The 23,942-nt window shown below is 41.5% G+C and overlaps 1 protein-coding gene across 1 annotated transcript in view; it reads right to left on the bottom strand.

Annotated features, from left to right (window-relative positions):
• The window catches only part of LOC145403632 (uncharacterized), a 72,239-nt gene that overhangs the window by 3,735 nt on the left and 44,562 nt on the right, over positions 1-23,942 (bottom strand). The window contains exons 12-14 of the mRNA XM_080275311.1: positions 5,486-5,627; positions 4,535-4,756; positions 4,165-4,295 (exon numbers count right to left, since the gene is read on the bottom strand). Coding sequence (XP_080131437.1) covers positions 4,165-4,295; positions 4,535-4,756; positions 5,486-5,627 — 495 coding nt within the window. The remainder of the gene's footprint in view (positions 1-4,164; positions 4,296-4,534; positions 4,757-5,485; positions 5,628-23,942) is intronic.

Here is a 23,942-nt window from a genome sequence, read left to right as displayed (position 1 = left end):
ATGGAAGACCTTTATCCCAGTCTTTCTGATGTTCCAAACAGTATTTCCTGAGCATCGATTTGAGTGTTTGATGATATCTCTCCAACGCTCCTTGGGTCTGGGGATGGTAAGCTGAAGACGTGATCTGGGTGATGCCCAACTCTTTCAGAGACAGCTTGAAAACATTTGACATGAAATTACTTCCCCGGTCTGACTGTACCTCCTTGGGCAGACCAAACTTGGTGAAGCACCCTAGCATTTCCTTAACCACGTTCTTTGCTGAGATATTTCTAAGTGGAATGGCTTCAGGATAACGAGTAGCCATATCAGTCAGGGTCAACACGTAAGAAAATCCTGAAGAAGTCTTAGGAAGAGGGCCCACAATATCCACCAACACACTGGTGAATGGCGCCTCAAAAGGAGGAATGGGAACTAGAGGTGCAATCTTTTCGGTCTGATTACACTTCCCCAATACTTGACAGGTATGACAAGACTTACGATACCAGGAAACATCTCTGAAGATACCTGGCCAGTAGAAGTGTTTCAAAATGCGTGCCACAGTCCTCCTCACTCCAAGGTGTCCTGCCAAACTGGAATCATGAGCCACTCTAATGACATCCTGCCTACAAACACGAGGGATGACAACTTGATTTACAACCTCCCATTCACAGTCGGCTGATGCTGCTGGGGGTCTCCACTTTCTCATAAGTACTCCTGACTTTATATAATAACAAGCAGAAGCACCAGCTGACTCTTCCTCACTGCAAGCAGAGTTAGCTAGACCTTTCAACTCAGGGTCAGCAACCTGCAACTCAACCAACTCTTGACGAGACAAATTATCAACACTACGGGGTACTGCCTCATCTGGTGAGTGGTCCAAATTAGCAAGAAAAGTGTCAGCTAGGATAACATCATCATCATCATTACCCTCTAACTCACCAGTAACTTTAGACTTAGCCATAGTGACAGCACATGCAGAGAACACATCAGGGATATCACAATCCTGGGTCGCAGTCACTGGCTCACTAGACAACTGAGGAGCTGGACACACTTGACTTCCACCAATATCATTTCCAAGTAAGAAAGTTACACCTGACATTGGGAGTGTCTCAACCAACCCAACCATAACGGAACCATTAACAAAACCAGACTCTAAATTCACTCTGCACAGAGGGACAGAGAAGTAATTATTCCCTACGCCTTGTAAGATTACAGTTTCATCAGAGGAATTAACATTAGAGCCTAAAACACTGGTCAGCATAAGGGATTGGCAAGCACCTGTATCACGATATATTTTAACTGATTTCCTGTCATTATTGTCCAGAGGACTGACAAAACCATCAGACAGGAAATTAGCACATGAACTCTTGAGAGTGTCACCCACGTTACTGCTCAAAAGAGGAGCTTCATCATGAGAATTTAATTTACCCCTCAAAGCAGGTTCAGTTAACTCAGTTAAAGAATTCTGGGAACTCTCAAGGGTGGACACTAGACCAACTGACTGAATATTTAAAGACTCCTTTTTGTTCACATCACGCTGTCTCCTGAAACATTTCTCCGTAGTATGACCAAGCTTACTACAATAAGTACATTTACTTTTCTGAAATCTAGAGGTGAAGCTGGTATTTACTTCCTGAGAAACATCATCTTTATTCTCTTTCCTGTTACCTGTACTCTGAGTAGAAGCAACGTACTTACTCTCAGTCTTTCTTTTTTCTCTAGAATATCTCTTGTGAGTGAGAACATATTCATCAGCTAAAACTGCAGCATCAGACAAATTATCTATTCTTTTCTCATCAAGATATAGGCTTACATCTTTATTAATACACCTTTTGAAGTCCTCCAGCAAAATCATCTTCTTAAATTTATGAAAATCAGAATTTACATTCTTAGAATTTAACCACTGCTCTAACAGATCTTCTTTGATTTTTGCATACTCAACATGGGATTGCTTATCTTGCTTATAAGTTGTCCTAAATTTTACTCTATAGGCTTCAGGAACAAGCTCATAGGCCTTAAGAATCAAGCTCTTAACTACATCATAATTATCAGATTGATCCTGAGGCAAAGATGCATAAGTTACTTGAGCTTTACCGGTGAGAACACTCTGAAGGAGTACTGGCCAATACTTTTTGGGCCAATTAAAACCTGTAGCTACCCTCTCAAACAACTGAAAATACTTTGTTAAATCAGATTCATTAAAAGGAGGGACAAGTTTAACATTTTTAGCCACATCAAAATCATCAGAGCTAGATGATCCAGTTCCACCTTGTTTCATACGATACTCATGGTCTGCCTGAATCCTAGCAAGTTCAATTTGTGCCTCCTGAATACGAGCCTGAGACTCAGCCTGTGCCTGTGCCTCCTGAATACGAGCCTGAGACTCAGCCTCCTTAGCACGTGCCTGAAACTCAGCCTCCTTAGCACGAGCCTCCTGCAGGGCTAGCTGTAACTTAGCTATTTCAATCTGCGTTTGCTCATCTGGAGGGGTTACATCAAACAAGCTTTTATTAATCATGCCAACAATTTGATCTTTAGAATGATGAGAGTGAACAGCAATTCCCAATTGTTGAGCAACAAGCTTAAGTTCATTCTTTGTTCTGTTTTCTACATCACATACTGTTTGCACATTTGACAAAAAATCTTTGGCTTCATCAAGAGTAGTAATAGTAGAAATCATGAATAAATCACAGTCACAAAATATCAAGCAATATCCTTATGATAATATCCTGAATATCCTGATAAGAGGTCGCCAAATTTATGTTACGGAACAGAGAGAGATAATGAACACTTCAAGTGAGAATACTAAAATCACTACTGTCCCGCAAAGTTCCAGGTTCAAAACGAAAGAGTTAGGTAAAATTACAAGTTAAAGTTTAATGCTCAAACTAACAACTAAACATTCAGGACTCATAAGGATAATGTAATGGTAAAAACAGGTTAAATATATGGTTAACTCCAATAGCCTCTATTAACACGAAATTAGCAAGAGTAGATTTATCTAAGTTAGCCCTGATAAAATGAGAAAACCGGATAACGCTCAGTTAATGCAAGATATATTATTACAGATACAAAATATTATTAATAATGGCTGACATCAAAAACTCCACATGAATCACAAAAACCTTACCTGGCCTACGAATTAACACCTTAGGCCATACAGTACAAGAAAAATGGTAACAACACTTATACTCAAATTATACAGCAGCTAGATGGTTGGAGACTTCCTGAGCACTCATAAAAATAACAATACACTATACAGGGGAGGACAGAGATGTGAACAAAATGAGGAGTAGATCTAAATGGCAATAATGCAGAGACTGAGCTCATTATATTGGGGCCGGCAGAGCTTGATTCAACTTGCAATAAGGACGCGCAAATGAGGGCACAGAGGACGAAGAGTTGACACTCCTGCTCTGAACAACAGAAAGAACAACTTACTCTACTATAAGGGGAGAAGGGGGAAGTGAGGTAGAACACGCAAGCTTGGTCACTATGGAAGCCACGAGGCGAATCGTGATCAAACATGCAGCATACTGTACGTTAGAATTATACAAAGGATGATGAAATCATAGGCCATAATTTATATATATATATATATATATATATATATATATATATATATATATATATATATATATATATATATAAAACGTTATTAGGGAAGATGCAGTCATCCCTGCAGATAAAGTTGCACTGAAAATTTATAACTTTGGAACCAGGGCTCTTTTATGTTTCAATGTCGAATAAAGTAGCTTTCAGAATCTGAGATAATTGTGGACAGACTGTAATGATGTGAAGGAAGTAAGTGCCTGGTTTGACTTAAAATGATTAATTATAAAAAAAAAAAAAAATGCTGGCTAATTTAGGGCCTCAGAGCAGTGAATCACTTAGTTCAAACGTCTGTCGATCCCCAGTCCATCCTCTCAAAGGAGAAAGGAGATAAAAGTATCTGTAGCCTGCAGTACAACGGCTTCACGTTCAGATGAGAAAGGGGACACAACCACAACAATAGCAAAATCCGTAATGGTACTTAATTTTCAGGCTCCAATAACTCTTATCTGAATAAAATAATCTGGAGCTAGCTGAAGTAGACTAATAAAGTAATCCCCACCATGAGAGGGTCAGTATGACTCCTAGTCAGAGTATTTGCAAATCAGCAGAATAAAATAACACAATGCTTACCCTGTTCTTAATGCCATTGGACTTAGAGACGTGCTTATCAATCATCTGAGTGTCTATGAAGCCTTCCTCTCCCTCCCAGTTCTCCGGTGTCTCTCCCAGCGTGTACACCAGCTTCAGTCGCTTGTCAGCAGCTGAAGACCAAAGCTTTGTATTAATACCTATCGACTGCACGAAGGATCATTAAGGCAGAGTGGAAACTTTCTTAGGGTCAATCTTTCTCTAGAATATGACACATAAGCACCTAACTTAAATCCAGATTCCCAGATGTACTGCCGTGTGAACAGGGACAAAGGGGGAAACAGATTTTGCTGATGAGTGCTTTATTCTGAGGAGCTACAGCTTTACGCACTCCGTTTTAAAATACTCTCACCTTGGTACTTGTCCAGTTCCTCCCTGTAAAGAATTTCGTTGTAGTTCTCGGAGAAGTAGAGAAGTGTGACTTTGGTTTTATCATTAGGGTCTGCCAGCACCTGCCTGACCAGCTGCAAGCAGGGTGTGATCCCCCCACCAGATGCCAGCAGCGTTAGTTCCTCCAGCACGCCCGACTCGTATTCAAATCCTCCACACGGTCCTTGGAACTCCACCGTATCCCCTGTCACAACGACATCAAAACCACGTTCAGCTGATGTTCCAGTCTCAGTCTCATTCACACCACTGGACTACACACTCTGTGGCATGTTCATCAAGCCTGAGGTTTAACCCCTGTACCCTAGGTGTGGGATACAAGTGTTCCCTCCCATACGGATATATAAAAAAAATGCTCTTTTTAGCTTGCAAATACTACATGAAAGAAAAGTTTGTTCAGAAAAGTAAGCTGCCCAACATATTCAGTCCTTCCTCCAAGATTCAAGAGAGAATTCGTCATTTGCTTGCATATTAAAACTTAGGGAACATGAAAAATCCTAGTAATTTTTTGCGAACATCCCTCCAGGCAAAAAGCAGTGGCATAAATACGGATGAGCTGGAAGGGAATTAAGTATGTACACCCATCGTGGTAGCTGGAACAGACTCAGTTAGCTCCGGGTGGTCTAGAGTTGTAACTGATGCCTGAACCACCAGATATCACTTCCCTAATCGGAAAATAACTCTCTTCATATGACATCCACTGGAAAGCTGCTCTCCATGTGATATGATGTCCCACGAGAGGGGAGGGATGTAGGGGTTAAGCTATGGTACAAACTACAGTATACAGAAAATCTACTTGAGTAAATTTAATATTGAAATGAGAGAACAATTCATGTATTACAAATCTGTAGAACTAATAATCACAATATGAATGAGGGTGACAATAAATAAACAGCTAACATTAACTATGACTCACCTATTTTAAGTGCCTTGAATTGCTGTGACATGATTCCTTGCTTTTCAAACCTCAGCACCAGCTCAATCTTGCCAAAATCACAGGGTAGAGACACAGGTGAGAAATAGCGCACATGTTCCCTGCCATCACTTTTTACTCGGGCCTGTGAAGGAGAAAGGAGGTTCATGATACCTAAAACACACACACACACACACACACACACACACACACACACACACACACACACACACACACACACACATACACACACACACACACACACAAGAACAACATATCCCATATTTCTGAATTTTGCATTCTAGTGGCAACTTACGAATGGAAGAACTTATGGGGAAGCAACTCACTATTTCTTCAAGATGGCCGCTTAATCGTTCATTCATACTTCCTCATCAACATTTTCCTCCCAAGTAAATGCACAGGACCATGTGGCATTCGTTTAAAAAGTGCTAGATACATTTTGTTTTCTAACAAATAATGCCAGTAAAGTTTAGTTTAAAAAAAAAGGTTATATACAAGCGAGAGAGGAAGGGTTGATATAACTCTGCCTTTCATTTACCCCCATTTAAAATTAATAATGGATGATAATTACAGAAGCAAAAGAGGAATGGCTGACATAACTGAATGTCCTGTATTTACACCCATCCCTCAGACTTTCTTGAGACAGATGGTCTGATAATGATCACAGCCAAAACAAAAACCGTACCAGTGATTCCCACTGCGTTCTCATGAAATAATATATCTGTATGTTAATTCATGATGCTGCGGTTACATGAACTTTGATGCAGTTTAGCTGTAAATCATCATCATTATCGCCAAGTTAAGAGAAAACGCCGTGGGGCACACAGTCTCATCTGCCCATGGGGTCCCTCTGTGAAATCCGCCAGTCAGCGACTCTTCACCCTCTAAGTACAGTATCTCTTGACAGGAAACATCAACCTGATTCAGCCAAGAGTTCCATGGCCTTCCCTTTGGTCTCCTCCATCCCTGGTTAACTCTCTCAGAGAGTACCCTTTGAAAAGGATCAACCTCGGGAAAAGCAGACCACGTGCCCGTATAACTAGAGTTGGTGCTGATGTTTTATGACTAATATTTCTCACTTCAATGTCGTGGAGTAGTTGCTCGTTAGGTATCCGGTTGTACTAGCAATATCTCATAATCCCGCAAAGACACTTAGTACAAAAGGAGTCAATCATCCCTTCAGGTCACTGCTTACTATCCATGTCTTACAACCGTACAGTAAGAAAGCGATCTCCAGTTCCTTGCAGATGCGAATTTTCGTCCTTCAGCACGAATAGCGACAATGTCAATAACCTGAGCATAGTGAATTCATAACCCAATAGGCTAGACCGATGCAACGAGAAATCTCGTAGTTTGACCTACCATTATTCTGGACCACATTATCAAGATAAGTGAATCTTTCCAAGACTTCTACGTCATCACCACATGCTTGGACAGACCGAACTGCTTCATCCAACAAGTCACCAAATGACTGAACCTTAATCTTGGCCAAAAGACCTTTAATCTCAATGGCTTCGCATTCTCATGAAATTCCTCGAGTACGCTCAGTAGTATCTCCAAAGACTCTGCTAGGATACCTACATCATCAGCAAGGTCAAGGCCAGTAATCCTGAAACTACCAACTGATATTCTACACTGACTTCAACTCGCAGCCTGGCTAAGTACCCTATCCATGCACATATTGAAAATGGTGGGACAAGAATACATCCCTGTCTTACAGCAATACTTACTGGGAAGAAGATGGATGTTCCCTCTCCACACTTTACAGTACTTTAAGCATTTGAGTACAGGCCAGCAATCAGTCCGATTATCTCTGTGGGGATCCCACGGAATTGTAGAAGTTACCAACGTTCCTCACACTTAACCGAGTTACAAGCCTTCTTGAGATCCATACAGGCTCCAAGCAGACCTTGTCAGCACTCAAGCTGGCATTCCACAAGAATTCAGAGCTAAGATATTGTCAATTGTAGACATCTTGGGTGTGAATCTAGATTTCTCAGGCCTCTAACACTTTGATAGATGGTCTCGAATAAGCATCAGGAAAATGTAAGCAAGAACCTTGCCTGGACACTGATCACTGTTATATCACAGTAATTACTAGTCACCCTGGGCTGCATTCCATTTCCAGATAGGGGTGACCAGACCCCTTGTCCAGTCCACCAGATGGCTTGTATGATTGCACATATTGCCCTGATCATGGCTTCACCCCCAGCTCTGATCACTTTCACTGGGATGCCACAAATGTCAGGTGCTCTACAACTTTTCAACCGATCCACTGCCTCCTTGATTTCGTCTAGAGAAGGTACAGAATCATCAACTGATGGGAAAACAGTCAATGACTGTACACCGGCTGACAGAAGCTCTCCACCGGGAGGTTCAGCTATACACAGCTGCTCAAAGTATTCAGCCTAATGAGCCCCTATACCCATTCTCCCCCAACACAAGCTATCCATCTGCTGTCCGCCTAGGGGACAGATCTGGAATAGAGCTTTTTTGTAGTTTGGTAAGCAGGTCGAAGGCTGATTACAGAAAGCCCTTCTACCTCCTCAGTGATTTCCCTGACATACTTCTCCTTGTCCCTTCTCAGTAAAACTCATGCCCACTGAGACAGAAGTCTGTGCTGCTTCCAATCCCCAGCCAGTCTGGCAACGTGATTCTCCTCAATTATGGCCAGTGTCCCTGGGGTACAAAAGCCATCTCTGATCTTGGGCACTCTCCAGCATACTTATCAGCTACTGCCAGGGTGGCATGCTTAAAGGTATCCCACCTACGTTCTCAGCAGTACTGAGTACCTAAAGCTGATCTGAGAGTGTCACTGCATACTCATAAGCACATCCCTCATCCCTGAGTTACTCAAGATGGAACTGTTTTTGGTAATAGCTTGAGCTTTTCTGTTTTGATTTGTAGCCTTAGAGTAACAACACTCCTGAAAACCCTGTGAGTACTAACAAAGATGTGGTCAGTCTCCTTTGCAACCCTTCCGGAATTGGAATACCATCTCCACTGGTGAAGATCTGGCTCTTGGAACCAGGATCCAGCAATTTTGAACACACGGGACTTTGCAAATTCCAAAAGGCATGAACTATTAGAATTATTTGTTCCACAGCCATGGGGACCTACGCATTCCTTGAAACCTTCCCTGTCAGTGCCACTAGCCACACTGAAGTCACCCAGGACCAAGAGTTTATTTCACAAGGGGCACTGTTCCACAACCGAGTCAAGTTTGATGTAGAACAGCTCTTTGTCTTCAAGATAGCTTATCCCAGTTGCAGCATAGACTGGAATAAGAGATATGAAGCCACAACAGCATGATATGCCCATCAACCAGAGTAACTCTGTCGACACAAGAGACAAAGTGAGCAGCAACTGCCACAGCTGGACATCATCATCACATACAGACCAGTAGTATATGTAGCCATCGCTAATGATCTTGCCATGTTCGGATCGCCTTACTTCAGACAGTGCAGCCATACGAACGCCCAGTTGCCCCATCTCTCATGACAAAGGCAAGTAATCATCCTTTGAAAGGCTTAGAACCTTCCAAATCCCCTCTTGGAGTGCTTATCAAAGTTTAAACCCGCATGTGGTTCTACAGGTTCATGTGTTTTCCGTGCCACCACAACAAGAGTTAAAAACAAAGTTCGGCTAGGGGGTCGTCCCTCCATCATCTGGCTGCTGGGGGTCCCATTGGCTTTACCCAGCAACCATCATGACTGGTACCAAAAAGCCTTGTCAGGCTGGCACCAGGGTGTGGAGTTCCCAACAAAACTGGGTCAGTATCAGGTACACAGAATTACCCAGATCCATCTTTCTTTCCTTATGTTGCATGCGATATAAATTTTTACATGGAGAGGATGCAAACCCCACCCCAACCTCCCACATCAGAGGAGGCCTGACCACTGGCCTGTGGATCAGGGATACGGGATCCCTGATAAAAGTTATCCAGGTCTAATTCAGAGTTTTCCTTTTCCTGGATGAACTTCCGCCTGAAGCTAACGTGCCCCACCCATCCTGCTAGCTGGCCATTGGCTTAACCCGAGAAACTACAGCCTACCTCATACGATCTAGTTCTGAGGACCTGCGGTCTACCTAATACGAGTGGGAATCAAACAATGTACCTGGAAGTAGCAATATCATGGATATTTTATGGCTCCTTACGGTGACTCTTATCTCCTATCTCAGCCCCCAGGCTTGATGCCATATGTACAGTAATACAAACTACCATGAGCCAAAGTTACTCTCTTCGTAACCAGTTTACCATGGCATAATCATCCCAGAAAGGGCAGCCATGGTTCAAAGCTGTTTAGAAGAACCTACAATCAAATGCATTGTCACCGGTCATTAAGAGCTGATAAAAAAAAGAAACATGGTGGTAAGAAAGCTAGTAATAGTAGCATCAAGTGTGAATGGCAGTGTTATCATACTAATTGGAAGCCCATCCCCTGCAAGGGGTGGGTTGCCACCCCTCCCACAACTTATTTGTCGCATACTCAACAGAACAAAGCTTGTTATAACGTGTGATACATCTCACTCGTCATCTACTCATCACCCTACCCACTACCATGCCGTCAGAACTCGAGGAAATGTACAGTCTCCAGCAAAAGTCGAGCGACCAGCTTGACGAGCAGGTTGGTATATGTGGCACATACGCACTCCTAGTTTCAACCCCTCCTCCCCCTCACTCATTCCCATTCATTCGTCAACCCTCCACCCTCCCCACATTCAAGGGCAAGAGAGTAAGGCCTATTTGCGTTGTCTCAACCACCCTTCCATCATCCATTTGTCTTGGGAAATAATGGTTTTGTTATGATAACGAATAAAAACACTTTACACAGTGTTTACTCAATAGTACGGTTATTTATACACCATGATCTGAATGCAGGGTGATATAAAATTGTAATATATTCATTTTGATGGTTGTATCCAGTCAGTGTGTAACATTAAACAGTCGGAAGCCATAAGTAAATGTTTGTAGTTGTCGGTGGTGTGCTCCTTCCCTTACTTGACATAATCACTGTTACTTTACAAACTCTATTATACATCATTGCCATTAGTTACTACTAATACCCCATGTGTGATAATAGCAAAGTGTTGCTGATAAGTAAAACACAGGATCAGTTTTATCTTGGTTATTGATGTCTTAATATATGATATCGGATAACGTTGGGTGACAGGGACTGGAAGACTGCTTGTCTGGTGGTTAAACCGCATAAGCTGGTCAAGCCGAGGCCATGACGTGGTTGCTGGCATTACCAAAGGTCAGTCAATATTTAGACGCCATTCATTGCTGCTGACAGTATTATAAGTATCAAGGTCAATTTCATACAAAGGACAGCCAACAGTAGAGTGAGCAGCATGGTGTGCTGACCTCGCGCACACCATAAAACCAGAACCGGATTACAGGTATAGGCAAATCGGGCAAGTGCCTATCAGGCCGCGGCCTGTCACAGGCCATCCAGACTTCCAGAGCGGAATAAATATATGCTTTGGACATCCAAATAAGTGTCATCACCCATCAGGCCATCAAAAAGGGCCATTATGGGCCATGCCAACATTTCACTGGAAATAACGGAAAAAAGAGATCTATATGTTGCAGGCCAACAGTCTGCATTGCCTACCAAGCCACAGCATGGTTATTCCGGCGCTGCATACAACCAACCACAGCATGGTTAATCCGGCGCTGCATACAACCAACCCCCTCCACCCCCTTGCCTCAGCCGTTTATCGCCACTCACTCCAGCAAGAAACCCGCCACCACCTGATAATATCAGGAATATAACCTTGCCTTATATAGTTAAAACTGCAATAGGGTGTAATTTGCAATTCGCATGATTATAACACGACATATTTTGAAGAAGGTAACCAATAACTAAATTGGCCAAATGGATGATCTGCATAGTAACCAAACAAACTTGTCTTGATTGCAGCTTACGCTAATCAACATTATCGTGCCATTCAACAGATAATTCAGTTTATTCATTTTCAGTGGGAACATTTTCAACAAAGGTTTGACGAGTTACAGTTCACACTGGTCAGTGTTACTTATAGCAACGTAATAGACGTAGCAGTCAGGTTAACCTTATGATTATTTGCACTTCAACTTGTGTCCCATATCTGTTACTACTTTCCTCTAGCTCTGCGTGGCCATGGTTTTTCCCATTAACTATCGTCAGCTGAAACGTCAATTGCCTCAGAGAGGGAAGGATGTTAAAATGGACAAACGGTTTTGGTTACGCAAATACTTAATAAGGAAGACTAACGGACTACCAGTATATTTAAGAACACATTTTAAAACGATATGAAACAGTGGGGTCAGACATTGGATTTATATGATAATGAAATGTTGTGGGTAACTGGGGGAGTGATAAGGTAACCCTGTCAACACCGAGTAGGACCACCCACCACCTTTGCTATCGCCTTGTTCCAGTTGCCCTAAAATAAAGTGTAGTATGGTGACAAAATCAAATGTTTTACTAGAGATCTGGTGACCCTGCAGAGTTAAAGGCTACGTTCAAAGTAATGTATTATAATCCACTATTGCACTGCATATCTGACTGAATAACATTTAGAAAATAAGGTCTTACTGTGTACTGTGTACTGATCATTTTGTTTTCCCGGTTACCATCTCCTTACAAACTTTCGAAACAAGGGCGGCACCTGTTGTTATATCAAATCCCAATATGCAGTTGATACTATTTTAAACTTCACTTCATCCAGTTTTGATTACTCATTATATAAATTAAATTGCCAAAACATTACCAAATATATCTGTGTAGTTTATCGTTCCCCCAATGCTTCTTCGGAACCCAGTGTATTTGATTCCATATCCACTCAGTTGAGTAACCTTGACCTTGCCCTTGGCAATGAAATTACCATTTTGGGTGATTTTAACATACACAATGTTGAATGGCTATTGCATTCTGCCCGGACTGACGACGCTGGTCTAGAATGCGAGCTATTTGCGGAATCGTTTAATCTCACCCAGTTGGTAAAGCAACCAACCAGAATACCTGATAACCCTGACCATAATGCCCATCTCTTGGATTTATTCTTGACAAATAATCCAGATCAATACAGGATAGAGATACTGTCACCACTTGGATCCTCTGACCACAATCTCATCAAAGCCTCATTAGTTAACCCTCCTACGCCTCCCCATTCCGAACCTGTCAGGGTGACCCGATGGCACTTTGACAGGGCAGACTGGGATGGATTTAGAAATTATCTTGCTGATGTTCCATGGCAGTCTTTCTTCTCTAGTGATCCCAATTCTACCCAGTCCCACATTTGTGACTTAATACTAGCTGGTATGGATTTATTCATACCAAGTCAACAATTCACTAAAAGATCAAACTCTCCAAAATGGTTTGATGGCAATTGTGCCAGAGCAACAGCCCAAAAGTCATTAGCATATAACTCTTACTTAAAATCAAAAACACCTGAATCACTCTCCCAATTTAAAATTGCTAGAAATCATGCAAAAGCTGTATTAAATCTATCTAAATCAAACTTTCTTCAAAAGCAAGCATCAAAACTACTTAACAACCCTAATGACAATAGAATATTCTGGTCAACTCTTAATTCTTTCAATAATAACTTTAACAAGTCATCTTCCATTCCCCCACTAAAATCTTCAGATGGCAATATTACAAATGACCCACTTGGGAAAGCAGATATCTTTGCTAGTACCTTTGCAAGAAACTCTACCATAGATGATACCAGCCAGAATGTCTCAGTACTGGAACTTGATTCTCCCGAAATTGCCCCCTTAAAATACAGACAAGATTTGTAAAATCCATCCTAGAACAATTTACCTACCAACAAAGCTCCAGGTCCAGATGGAATTCCGCCAATTGTTTTGAAAAAGTGTTCCCCTGAACTTGCCTCTGTCCTAGCTAAATTATTCAGACTATGCATACGTACTTCTTTATTCCCAAATTCATGGAAAGAAGCCAATATCCACCCAGTTCCGAAGAAAGGAAGTTCGTCTGACCCCTCCAATTACAGACCAATAGCTATCACATCTTCTCTTGGTAAGGTATTTGAAACTTTAATTAATAAGCATATTGTTAAACATCTTGAATCCAACAACTTAATTAATGATAGACAATACGGTTTTCGCCACGAAAGATCCACCATTGACATACTCAATCTCTTAACTCATACCATCCATCAATCAATAGATCTTTTGGAGAAACTCATGCAGTAGCTCTTGATATCTCTAAAGCTTTTACGACAGAGTATGGCACCGTTCCTGCTGTCCAAACTCCCTTGCTATGGACTAACGTCTTTTGTTCCTTTGATTTCTTCTTATCTTAGTGACAGGAAAATAAGAGTAAAAGTAGATGATGTATATTCGAATTTCCACTCAATTAACGCCGGCGTGCCATGGGATCAGTTCTGGCGCCAACCCTATTTCTGGTTCATATTAATGATCTCTTATCTGTCACTCACAATCCCATTCACTCATATGCAGATGACTCAACACTACATAGTTCATTCACACTCAGACATCCATTTACAAAGTCTAATATCTCTACCTCTCAACTCAATACAGCCATCTCCATAAATGAAGATCTATCTACAATCAGTGAATGGGGACAAAACAACCTTGTCTCTTTTAATGCTAGTAAAACTAAATATATACAGTTTACCAATAGACAGATATTGCCAGACTCGTACATTACCTTCAGTGCTACTAATATTCCCATCTCCAAAAGTATTGAAGTTCTTGGTGTCTCACTTAACAGTGCCCTCAGCTGGACCTCTCATGTCAGATCACTTGCTAAAACCGCCTCAAAGAAACTTGGATTATTGTACAGAGTCCATTAACTTCTTCGCCGATGAGCAGTTAGCTATAATTTATAAGAGTCATGTGCGCTCTCAGCTTGAATATTGCTCACCCTTGTGGAATGGTTGTGGAGAGGTTGCATTAAGGCAACTAGACAAAATTCAGAATAAAGCTGTTAGAATCATTAACAACCCTGCCATTACATATAAACTACCTCCCTGCAAGTAAGAAGGAATGTTGCCTCCCTTGCATTATTTTACAGATATTTTTTGGCAAATGCTCAGACGAAGTTGCGTCCATGGTGCCACCTCTCCATGCCTTCCCTCGTGCTACACGGGCATCTGGTAGCGCTCATGACTGGAATGTCACTCAACCATATTGCAGAACTTCTGCCTATCAGAATTCTTTCATTCCCCGAACTGCATCTCTCTGGAACTCGCTTCCCCAGAGTTGTTTTCCTCCAAATTTCAACCTACAACTCTTCAAGTCTAACTGTTACAGATATTTTATGAACAGAGGACACCAGTAATCTGGTGTATGGATTATTTTTTTTTCTCCATTTGTTTTTCCTTCCTCCGTTCTGTTATTTAAAAAAAAAAAAAAAAAAAAAAAAAATGCGTATTTGTCATATCGTTAAACTATAAATATCGCTATTACATGGCGCAGTGGACAATATTGTAATGCACACTTCATGGTGATATTAAAGACGTGTTTATGAGCATTGGTGGAAAACACACACACACACACACACACACACACACACACACCACCTCGAGCAGAGCCGTCGACCCAGGGCCTATTTCTCTCTCCCCATGACCCCACCACACCGTGTGACGGCCAGCTAACCCCCCCACACACACCACGGACCACTACAAACATCTGCTTATAACTTCCGAATGTTTAATATTACACACTGACTGGATACAACCGTTAGAATGATAAACTGTATGATTACAGACCTCACTATCATACGAATATATTACTATATCACCCTGCGTTCAGATCATGATGTATAAATAACTATACTATGGAGTAAAACACTGTGTAATGTGTTTTTATTAGTTATCATAACAAAACCATTATTTCACCAAGACAAATGGATGATGGAAGAGTGGTTGAGACAATGCAAGTAGGGCTTACTATCTTGCCCTTGAATGTGGGGAGGATGGAGGTTAAATGAATGGGAATGAGGGAGGGGGGGAGTGAAACTGGGGGTGCAGCGGTGCCACATATACCAACCTGCTCGTCAAGCCGGTCGCTCGATTTTTGCGGGAGATTGTACCTATGGCCCTCAGGAGCAATCATCACCCAGTGAGGGAGAAAAGATGTAATGCAGTTTGTAAGGAGTAGGAAACAGTGAGAGAGTGGTGTGAAGCCAAAATGACAGTCAGACTGACAGACTAAATATGTAAAGAAATGTATATATATTTCTGAATAAACTGATCCCCTTACCTGGGTAGGAAATAGAATTAGGATCCTTCATTGTTGCAGTAAGGTAATAAGTATAATTTTCACTGTAAGTAAGAAAAATAGTTCATTTAGGTAACTAACTAATTACATGTCCTTCATTTATGTAAATAAGTAGCCAAGTTAAATTTCTCTCAGGTAAAGACAACACCTATGAAAATGAAGAACAAAGGTGCACATATTCTAATGTAATGACTCGAGAATAAACATTGTTAAATTAGGTATAGTGTGTAAGTAAAAAATAATCCCATCGTCAGTGTCGGAGTCATTAACTCTTGTCTCCCTCCCTCACCTGAGAGCAGTGCTTGAGGACTCCCATAGGCTTTAGGTAAATAATATTGCTATACCAGTAGAATTAGGGTAGTGTTTTATATCTGAACATGTGAGGAACATTTTAGAAATTAAGTGTTATGCTGGTAAGAGTAGGGTGATATTTGTATTTTATGAAGATGTGAGAAACATTCTGGAGATTTAGAAATTTGTTTTGTTTTCTTTCTATCTTACAGTAGGAACTAGTTCTTGTTATAGCTGTTATTGTACATTATTAACCCCTTCGCACATGATGATGCATTTGATGTCATATGGGTGTGGCTGCGACTATACTCGTTGATGCTTTCGGTGTCATTAAAGCATAAAAACTTTCGTCAGAGGAAAAGTTTTCGGCTGATCTGCATCATTTTTGGAGGCATTGTAGCTTCCCTGCTCCTCGTCAAAAGTAAAGAGTTGGCAACTGAGGGTCCCGATACCAGCAAGAGAGCGGCCAGGTTATTCAGTACCAAATGAGCTGTAAGTGGGTAAGGTACTGCGCGGTTCTGTCCCTTTAAATTTCCACTCTTACCCTCGTCCCGGCTATAATATTTCACTATACCAGTAGTGCTTGTGTATAGTGTTTGGGCACTATTGTGATTAGATTTGGTGTTTGCAATAGGAAATTTGATGTTTGTGAAGCAATCCTGGTCGTGGGTACATTGTAGTTTTTTGCATTTTTCTCGAAAACTATGAGGTCTAGGATCACCGTTGTGGGCTCATATGAAAGCCAATGAAATTCTGCATAGGATGATAAAATAAAAACATAACAGTGGCGAGGCAAGTTTTTCGCTAGAGCTCCCTGAAAAAAAATCTGTTGTCTGTTGGAAATGGGTTTTACTTTTTCACTTATTACTCGAACATCATACCTCATATCAAACTGGGACCTCCGGCACTCGAAAGCTAATGAAATTCTCTCTTGAATGATGGTATAACATGTAGAGATTGATTAGTAAACATTCGACTTATGATGTTGGGAAGTGAAATCTATGATCCCAAATGATTTTTCCGAGGGTCCTAACGTACGTAGTGTTTTTTTTTTTTTTCTTATCGTGTAGAATAAACATCGATGAATAGGAATATGTGGGTTTTGTGGCAAAATATATATTTTTGGGTGGTGAAAATAAGCCGAGAATACACTTTTTTGGAGTGCGCGGTGGGTGGGGGGAGGGGAGAAAAGGCGGTGCGTCATGCTCCACAAAACTTATTAACTTATCTGCACACGAAAGAGTTAATTAAATTGTATTATTGTGTGAGAAAATGCGAGTTCTCTCCTAGGATCTAGAATGTGCATTTTTGCATCTGAAAATATGGATTCTTTACTAGAATATTTTGGGCTGTGGTAGTAGGGAGAGCCAAGGGGTATATTACGCAACTCTCCCGGCTGAGAGTCAGTCAACCAAGTATGGCAGACAAGGAAGTGTGTGTGTGGTGGCCAAGAATGTGCCATATAGTTGAGTTTTAGGCAGCGGCCACACTAACCCCATGTGATCGGCAAGAGGAAATGAGGTTGAGGTGTCAGGCTAGTGTTCAGACTCAGATATTGACATAGCTCCAACCCAGCGTTTCACTTCATCTTATCGATCACATGTTTTGAGTCTGAGCTGCGGTTTCGCTACCTTAAAAGTAAAGATATTTTGACTAATCTTGATATCGCATACTGACTATCATGCTGATAGCCGTTTTCGTGACCATCAAAAGTCAAGACAGTTTTGAATTTTGAGCATGACTAGTCAAGATTAGTTAATGTTCCCCCCCGAGGTATTTTGACTGATATTGACTTTCCATTTTGTAAACAAACCCAGTGCTACCAAAGTCGAGCCAAACTCGCGCAAGAAGAAGAAAGAGCTTGTGGCCTATTGAGACGTAAATGTGGTCCCATATAAGTTTATCTGAAATGAAAAATCCAAATTTGTTGTCAGCTTCTACCTGTGGTGGCACCATCTAGCAGCAGCTTTAGTAAAAAGTTTCTCATTTAGGCCCACCGAGGCATAAAAGTGGTCCCTATAAGGTTACTTGACATGGCTAGTTACGGTTGCAGCAAACTGTTGGAAAGAAGAGCATCGCCACAGGTCCCAGAGCAATTTTACTTTTGTTTTTCCCTGATGCTACCACAACGTGAGGGCATTGAGGATTTTGACAATTTTACTTTGTGTCCAACAACAGTGGTAAAGCTGCCTTTTCATCTGACTCCAAAATTTCAAGCAAAAGCCCTGTCTAGTTGGTCATATGACGAATAACATCATTTAATTCCTCTGCTTGCAGAAAATCTCCCAAGGCAGCCATATGACACACGAACGAATGTTTATAGCCTAGATGGCTCTGATGTAAAAGCAATATAATCTTGTCAAACCGTTTTTGCAACACTCACTTGAAACTCAATATCAGTCAAAATGGAGATATCAAGATGATCTTGACTTGAAAATGTCGCGAAAACGCGGTAGTGTGGCTGGACCCTATGTCAGTTACCCTAGCCATGGCAGACAGATAGAGTGAGTTGTGTTTTTTGTCAGTGAATCAGTAACAGACTTAGTGAGTCAAACAATGAGAGTAATCAGTGAAGTATGACACAATTAAGCAAAGAATTACAGAGAGTAAGCCAGTGAACAAGTAGTAGTGAGTGAAGGACAGAGTTAACGTGTGAGAGAGAAGTGTTTTGCAAGTGTACCTCCACTGCACTATCGTGAGCAAAAGTTCGCCGACAGTCCTCTACCAGCAGTGTGTTTCAGAACCCAACACACAGATGTCTCTCTCTATGCCAGGCTGGGGAAGAGAGAGAGCGAGGAGATTGTGGGGTGGAGGTGGTAATGGAAAGGAAGGGCTTCACGTGAAAATGATATAAGAGATGGGGAATGTATTAATAAACAGCTAACAGAACCTTACAGACAAGGAAGAGAATATCCTGTGTTTTGGTGTGAGAAATATGGCTAAGACAATAATAAACATTAGTCATTAAGCGAGAGAGAGAGAGAGAGAGAGAGAGAGAGAGAGAGAGAGAGAGAGAGGGCCTTACTAGATAATTTGACAATTGGTCATAAGATTATGGGTGAAGGGAAGGTACTGTAGAAAGAGAAGACACAGTAATTGTGAGAAAAGGAAAAAAATGAAAATCTCATATACACAGTGAATAAATCAGTTAATGGTTGTTAATATATGGATACTTGTGATCAGATGTGGCCAGCAGACACTGACTGTAGTCTTTACGTAAGCCTATATAGATATTAAGCATCCGACTATTGGAAACGTGTTTTGTGGGTTAGTTCTTATATCAAAAGGTGTCTCGCCAGGAGAAACGGTGGCATGTGGTAACAAACTACACATGACTGCAATCCCAAGTGAGAAACTAATTATCAAACCAGTGTGTTAATCACTTCATAAGTCTCATTAACCCGCCCCGTCCCAACCGATTTTCCACCACTGACTCCCCCCAATCCCGACCAATTTTGGAAAAAAAAAATTTTGGCTCAAACCTCTGCTTTTGGTGAGAAACATCGAAAATTCATAGAAAAATCGCTCACCTGAGATTTAAAATACTCGTTACAGGTAGCAGTACTCCTTACCTTACTGGGTTTTCTATCAGGCTGGCTTCAAAGATAATGAGTTCTGTGGGAGGGTAACTTTTCCACACCACTCATAAATGGTATTTATTTATTTATTTGATACGAATTTATGAGCAGTATGAGAGTATATTGGTTTCACACAGTAATATAGGCAATATAAGCATTGTTTCACTCACCAAACACATCAACATACCTGACCTTTTTTGGCAACATTACTTGATCATCATATCTGACTGTTTCTTCCTCTAATGCTATGTAAACTTTGTCCTCCACATTGTCATCGATTGGGGAATCACTCTGGCCCTTAATTTCATACCATGGCACGACATGTCTTTACTCTGGTTACAGTTGAATTGCAGAGACAATGGCGTGCAAGGGGGGGGAGGTCATTTGGGGTAAGACATTGTCCCTGCCTGGCATCTTGTAGAGGAAGGTGTCCTGTGTATACGTACCAAAAATCATGCACGAAAATTGATAATTGTGCAAATTAGGGACCTTGCAATTGATTCGCATTTATATACGTTAATGGGACTGACAGTGACAAAATGTGTGAAAGTATATATACATCAACGGGACACGGCGGGTTAAAACAAAGGTCATGAGGGTAAAGTCTTGCTCTCACAGCCAACGATCATCAAGGTATCAGGTAAGATTGTGGATGGTTTGTAGTTATAGGTTTGGTGATAACCTAATATGATAACATTTTGTCCTTTAATAACTTGCAGTGATTTGCATCGCATAATTTCATACCCCAACATGTTATGTGCAATGTTTGTAATACATTATTGTAATAATTATATTTAGTCATAATAAAATTGCATCCATATCATTTACTTTCAGCCTAATACCGATATTGTCCCCTTATCAGATATCATGGCTGAGCACCATCAGATTTCCCCCACTGTAATAACAGACCGTGGACGAATTATTGGAGTATGGGAGGTTGGTATGACTTCACGGGAAATTTCAAATGAAATTGGTATACACAGGTCCACCACTAACAAGTGAATTACACAGTGGCAACAGGAAGGGTCATTAAGGACAAGACCTCATAGTGGACGACCAAGGGTGACAACGCGAGAAAAGGACGAGGCTGTCGTAAAGACAGCACGACAATGTCCACTGACACCAGCAGCACAGATTTGGTGTGACCTCTGCTTGACCAGCAGTGATTCCACAGCAAGACGACGCCTGCACGAAGCAGACATTTCCTGGTGTGTCTCAGCTGTGAAAGGAGAGCTGTCTCTTGCAAATAAAGAGGCTCGGCTTGGTTTTGCACTTCAACACCATATAGTAAGTGATGATTTTGGGGAGAATGTGATCTTTACAGATAAGTATTTTTTGTCTATGAAGGTAAGGACAAGGGTGTGCTGGAGGCCAAAAAATACTCAACATATGCAGCAGCACATAGTTCAGAATGCGCATAGTGGTCGTGTAACCACAGCCCTTTGGGGATGGTTGAATGCTTCTGGCCCAGGTGAGTTGATACAGACTGAGGACAGACTAACCGGTAATGATTATGTCCGTATACTAGAGGAGGTGCTGCTACCCACCGTGCGAGTGATAGCCATTCCTGCTCCTCAGACAGTCACTGTTGTCCATGATATGAGTCCTGTCCATATGACTCAGTATGTGAGAGTGTGGGCACATCCTGAGATCAACTTCCTGGACTGGCCTCCAAAGGGATGCGATTTAAACCCCATTGAGCATTTACTGGCTATTTTGGTGAGGGACTGGGATGTCGGACAGAAGTGTACTGCTGCTGCTACTGTGCAAAATGCGCAAGAAGTGTGGGAGAGCATCCGTCGCTGCCCAGATATTTGTCCCAACCTTGTAACATCCATGAGGAAGGGACCAAATTATGTCATTGGTGCTGGGGGAGGGTGGACATCTTACTATGCCTGTATATAATGATATGGTATACTTTGACACACAATTTGTTTTCCTTATCAATGCATGCTGTTATAATAACTGTTGCTGCACAAGTGTTTTTTATAACACCCATAATATAAACCACATGAGAATAAAGAAAAGTATATGAACAGATTAAGATTTCTCATATCCTGATCCTATCTAGTCTTATATGTAATCAGTGTCTAAAATTACAGTAGTGCTGAATGAGTGCTTCTCTACAAAATACCAATGGTTTAGATGTCAAACACATTAATGCGCTACATACCACCTATGAGTAAAGGTGTAGACATCAAAGTGGATTTAGTGTAACTTATCATAATTACACAAAAGTTAAACTTTTTCCATTGAGTAAATCATAAAACCGCCCATAATATGGTCAATAACCCGCGAAATACGGTTCCAGTAGTCGGATGCTGAATATCTCTATAGGTTAACGTAAAGACTACAGTCAGTTCTGCTGGCCACAACTGATCACAAGTATCCATGTATTTACAACCATTAACTGACTTATTCACTGTGCATACGTGATTTTTATTTTTTTTTTTCCCTTGTCTCACAATTACTGTCTTCTCTTCCTATCATTCCCACACCCATAATCTTAGGACTAATTGTCATACTACCTAGTAAGCCTCTCTCTCTCTCTCTCTCTCTCTCTCTCTCTCTCTCTCTCTCTCTCTGTGCGCGCGCTTACGCTCAACAATTGCGAGTTATTCGTCTGGTGGAAACTGTAAGTTGGTTCGTAGGCTGGTGGCCGGGTGGGTGCGTAGGCTGATGTAGGATGGTGGTTTGACAGGAGGGTTGGGGTGAGTGCGTGGTTTAGCTGAGGTCGTTGGGCTGGTTAAGTTGGGTTGTTGGGTTGGTTAAGAGATGTGGGATTGGACTAGGTTGGTGTATTGCTTAAATAGGGTGGAAGGACGTCTACTTGGAAGACAAAGGCAGAAGATGTGTTTATGTCGTCCTAATTCTCAGACAAAGTACAGTGAGTGAGACTGTGGTTGCGTTGATGGGTGGGTGTGTAGGTGAATGGGCGGTAGCGAGAATACAGACTCATAGAAATAGGCCATTTGAATGAATAGGTGCAAACTGGGAATAGCTCAGTGTGTGGAAAATAGGTCCATAAGAGATATTACTCAGGAATCATGCTGAATTAGATATATAGGTTCAGTGGGTTTGCAGTAGGTTCATAGTGAAATACGTCCAGTGGTTAAGATATCTGTGTTTGAAATGCACGCTTATCAGTGTGGAGTACACGTCCTTGCGTAAAAACTGCCCCACAGAGAAAATAGGCTCATTGAAGGAAATATATCCATGGGTGTACGAGTATGCATTCATGATAGAAACCTACGTCCATTCAGAGACGTTATGTCTGTGGGGAAAACTGGCCTATGGGGAAAAAACAGATCAGTGGTATACAAGAGGTGCAAGGGAGTAATAAGTTTATGTAGGAAAGTAGGTGCATTTGGAAAATTAGGTCGTGAGGAAGAACAGGTCCAGAGGGGAATCTGGTCCAGGCAGGGGAAATAATATTATGGCCATTGAGAAAACTAGGTCCAGCAGGTGAAAATAGGTCCAAGGGGGAAAATACACCGGTGGAGGAGATTACCCATAGATGAAGCCGGAAATGGACTTATGTGCTCGCAATTATAAAACGTGTTCTCTTTCACGGCAATGAATCTTATATAAGTCATTATTGTCGCAGCTACATAATTTTAATGAGCATAATAGGTCGGGCTTCTCCATGGAGATAAATTATGTCCATGTGGAAAAATAGGTCCACGGGGAAAATGGGTCCATGGATCTACCCAGATCCCTGTGGGTAACCTAGATACATACGAAATAAGTCCATGGCGAAATTAGTCCCATGTGATGAAATAGGTTCATGAGAAAAATAAGCCCATTGAGAAAAGCCAGTGTATGCCGATAAGTTGCTCTCTCTCTCTCTCTCTCTCTCTCTCTCTCTCTCTCTCTCTCTCTCTCTCTCTCTCTCTCTCTCTCTCTCTCTCTCTCTCTCTCTCTCTCTCTCATCTGGCGGTCAGTCTTAGCAAATACTGCATCAGCGATTATTAGGTAATGGTAGTAAACTTAATACTGACATTATTAATTCTGATGTATACTGGCAAGCCTCAAATCCTGCAAGTAAAGTCTCCAGGTACTTGAGGATGATAAGGTGGGGATGTATACTGCCGCCACAAGAATTCCAGCTTTAAAGTGAAAGCCATTTTATGCCAAATGACATCTCTTCCTATGCTGAAGGTGGCTAGAAATGGGTATATATAAAGCACTACGGACATTTTAGATCCTGTTTCTTTTGAGAGTCTAACAACCAGATTCGTCGACCACATGACCTGCGTCCCATCTTGAAACTGTCAGAGGGATTTAAAAATGGTTGTGGTGAACAAAA

The sequence above is a fragment of the Coenobita brevimanus genome, chromosome 61, assembly GCF_032717465.1.
Source record: "Coenobita brevimanus isolate Jiangsu-jjx chromosome 61, ASM3271746v2, whole genome shotgun sequence".
Classification (NCBI taxonomy): domain Eukaryota; kingdom Metazoa; phylum Arthropoda; class Malacostraca; order Decapoda; family Coenobitidae; genus Coenobita; species Coenobita brevimanus.
This window is presented reverse-complemented; position numbering and strand designations above follow the sequence as displayed.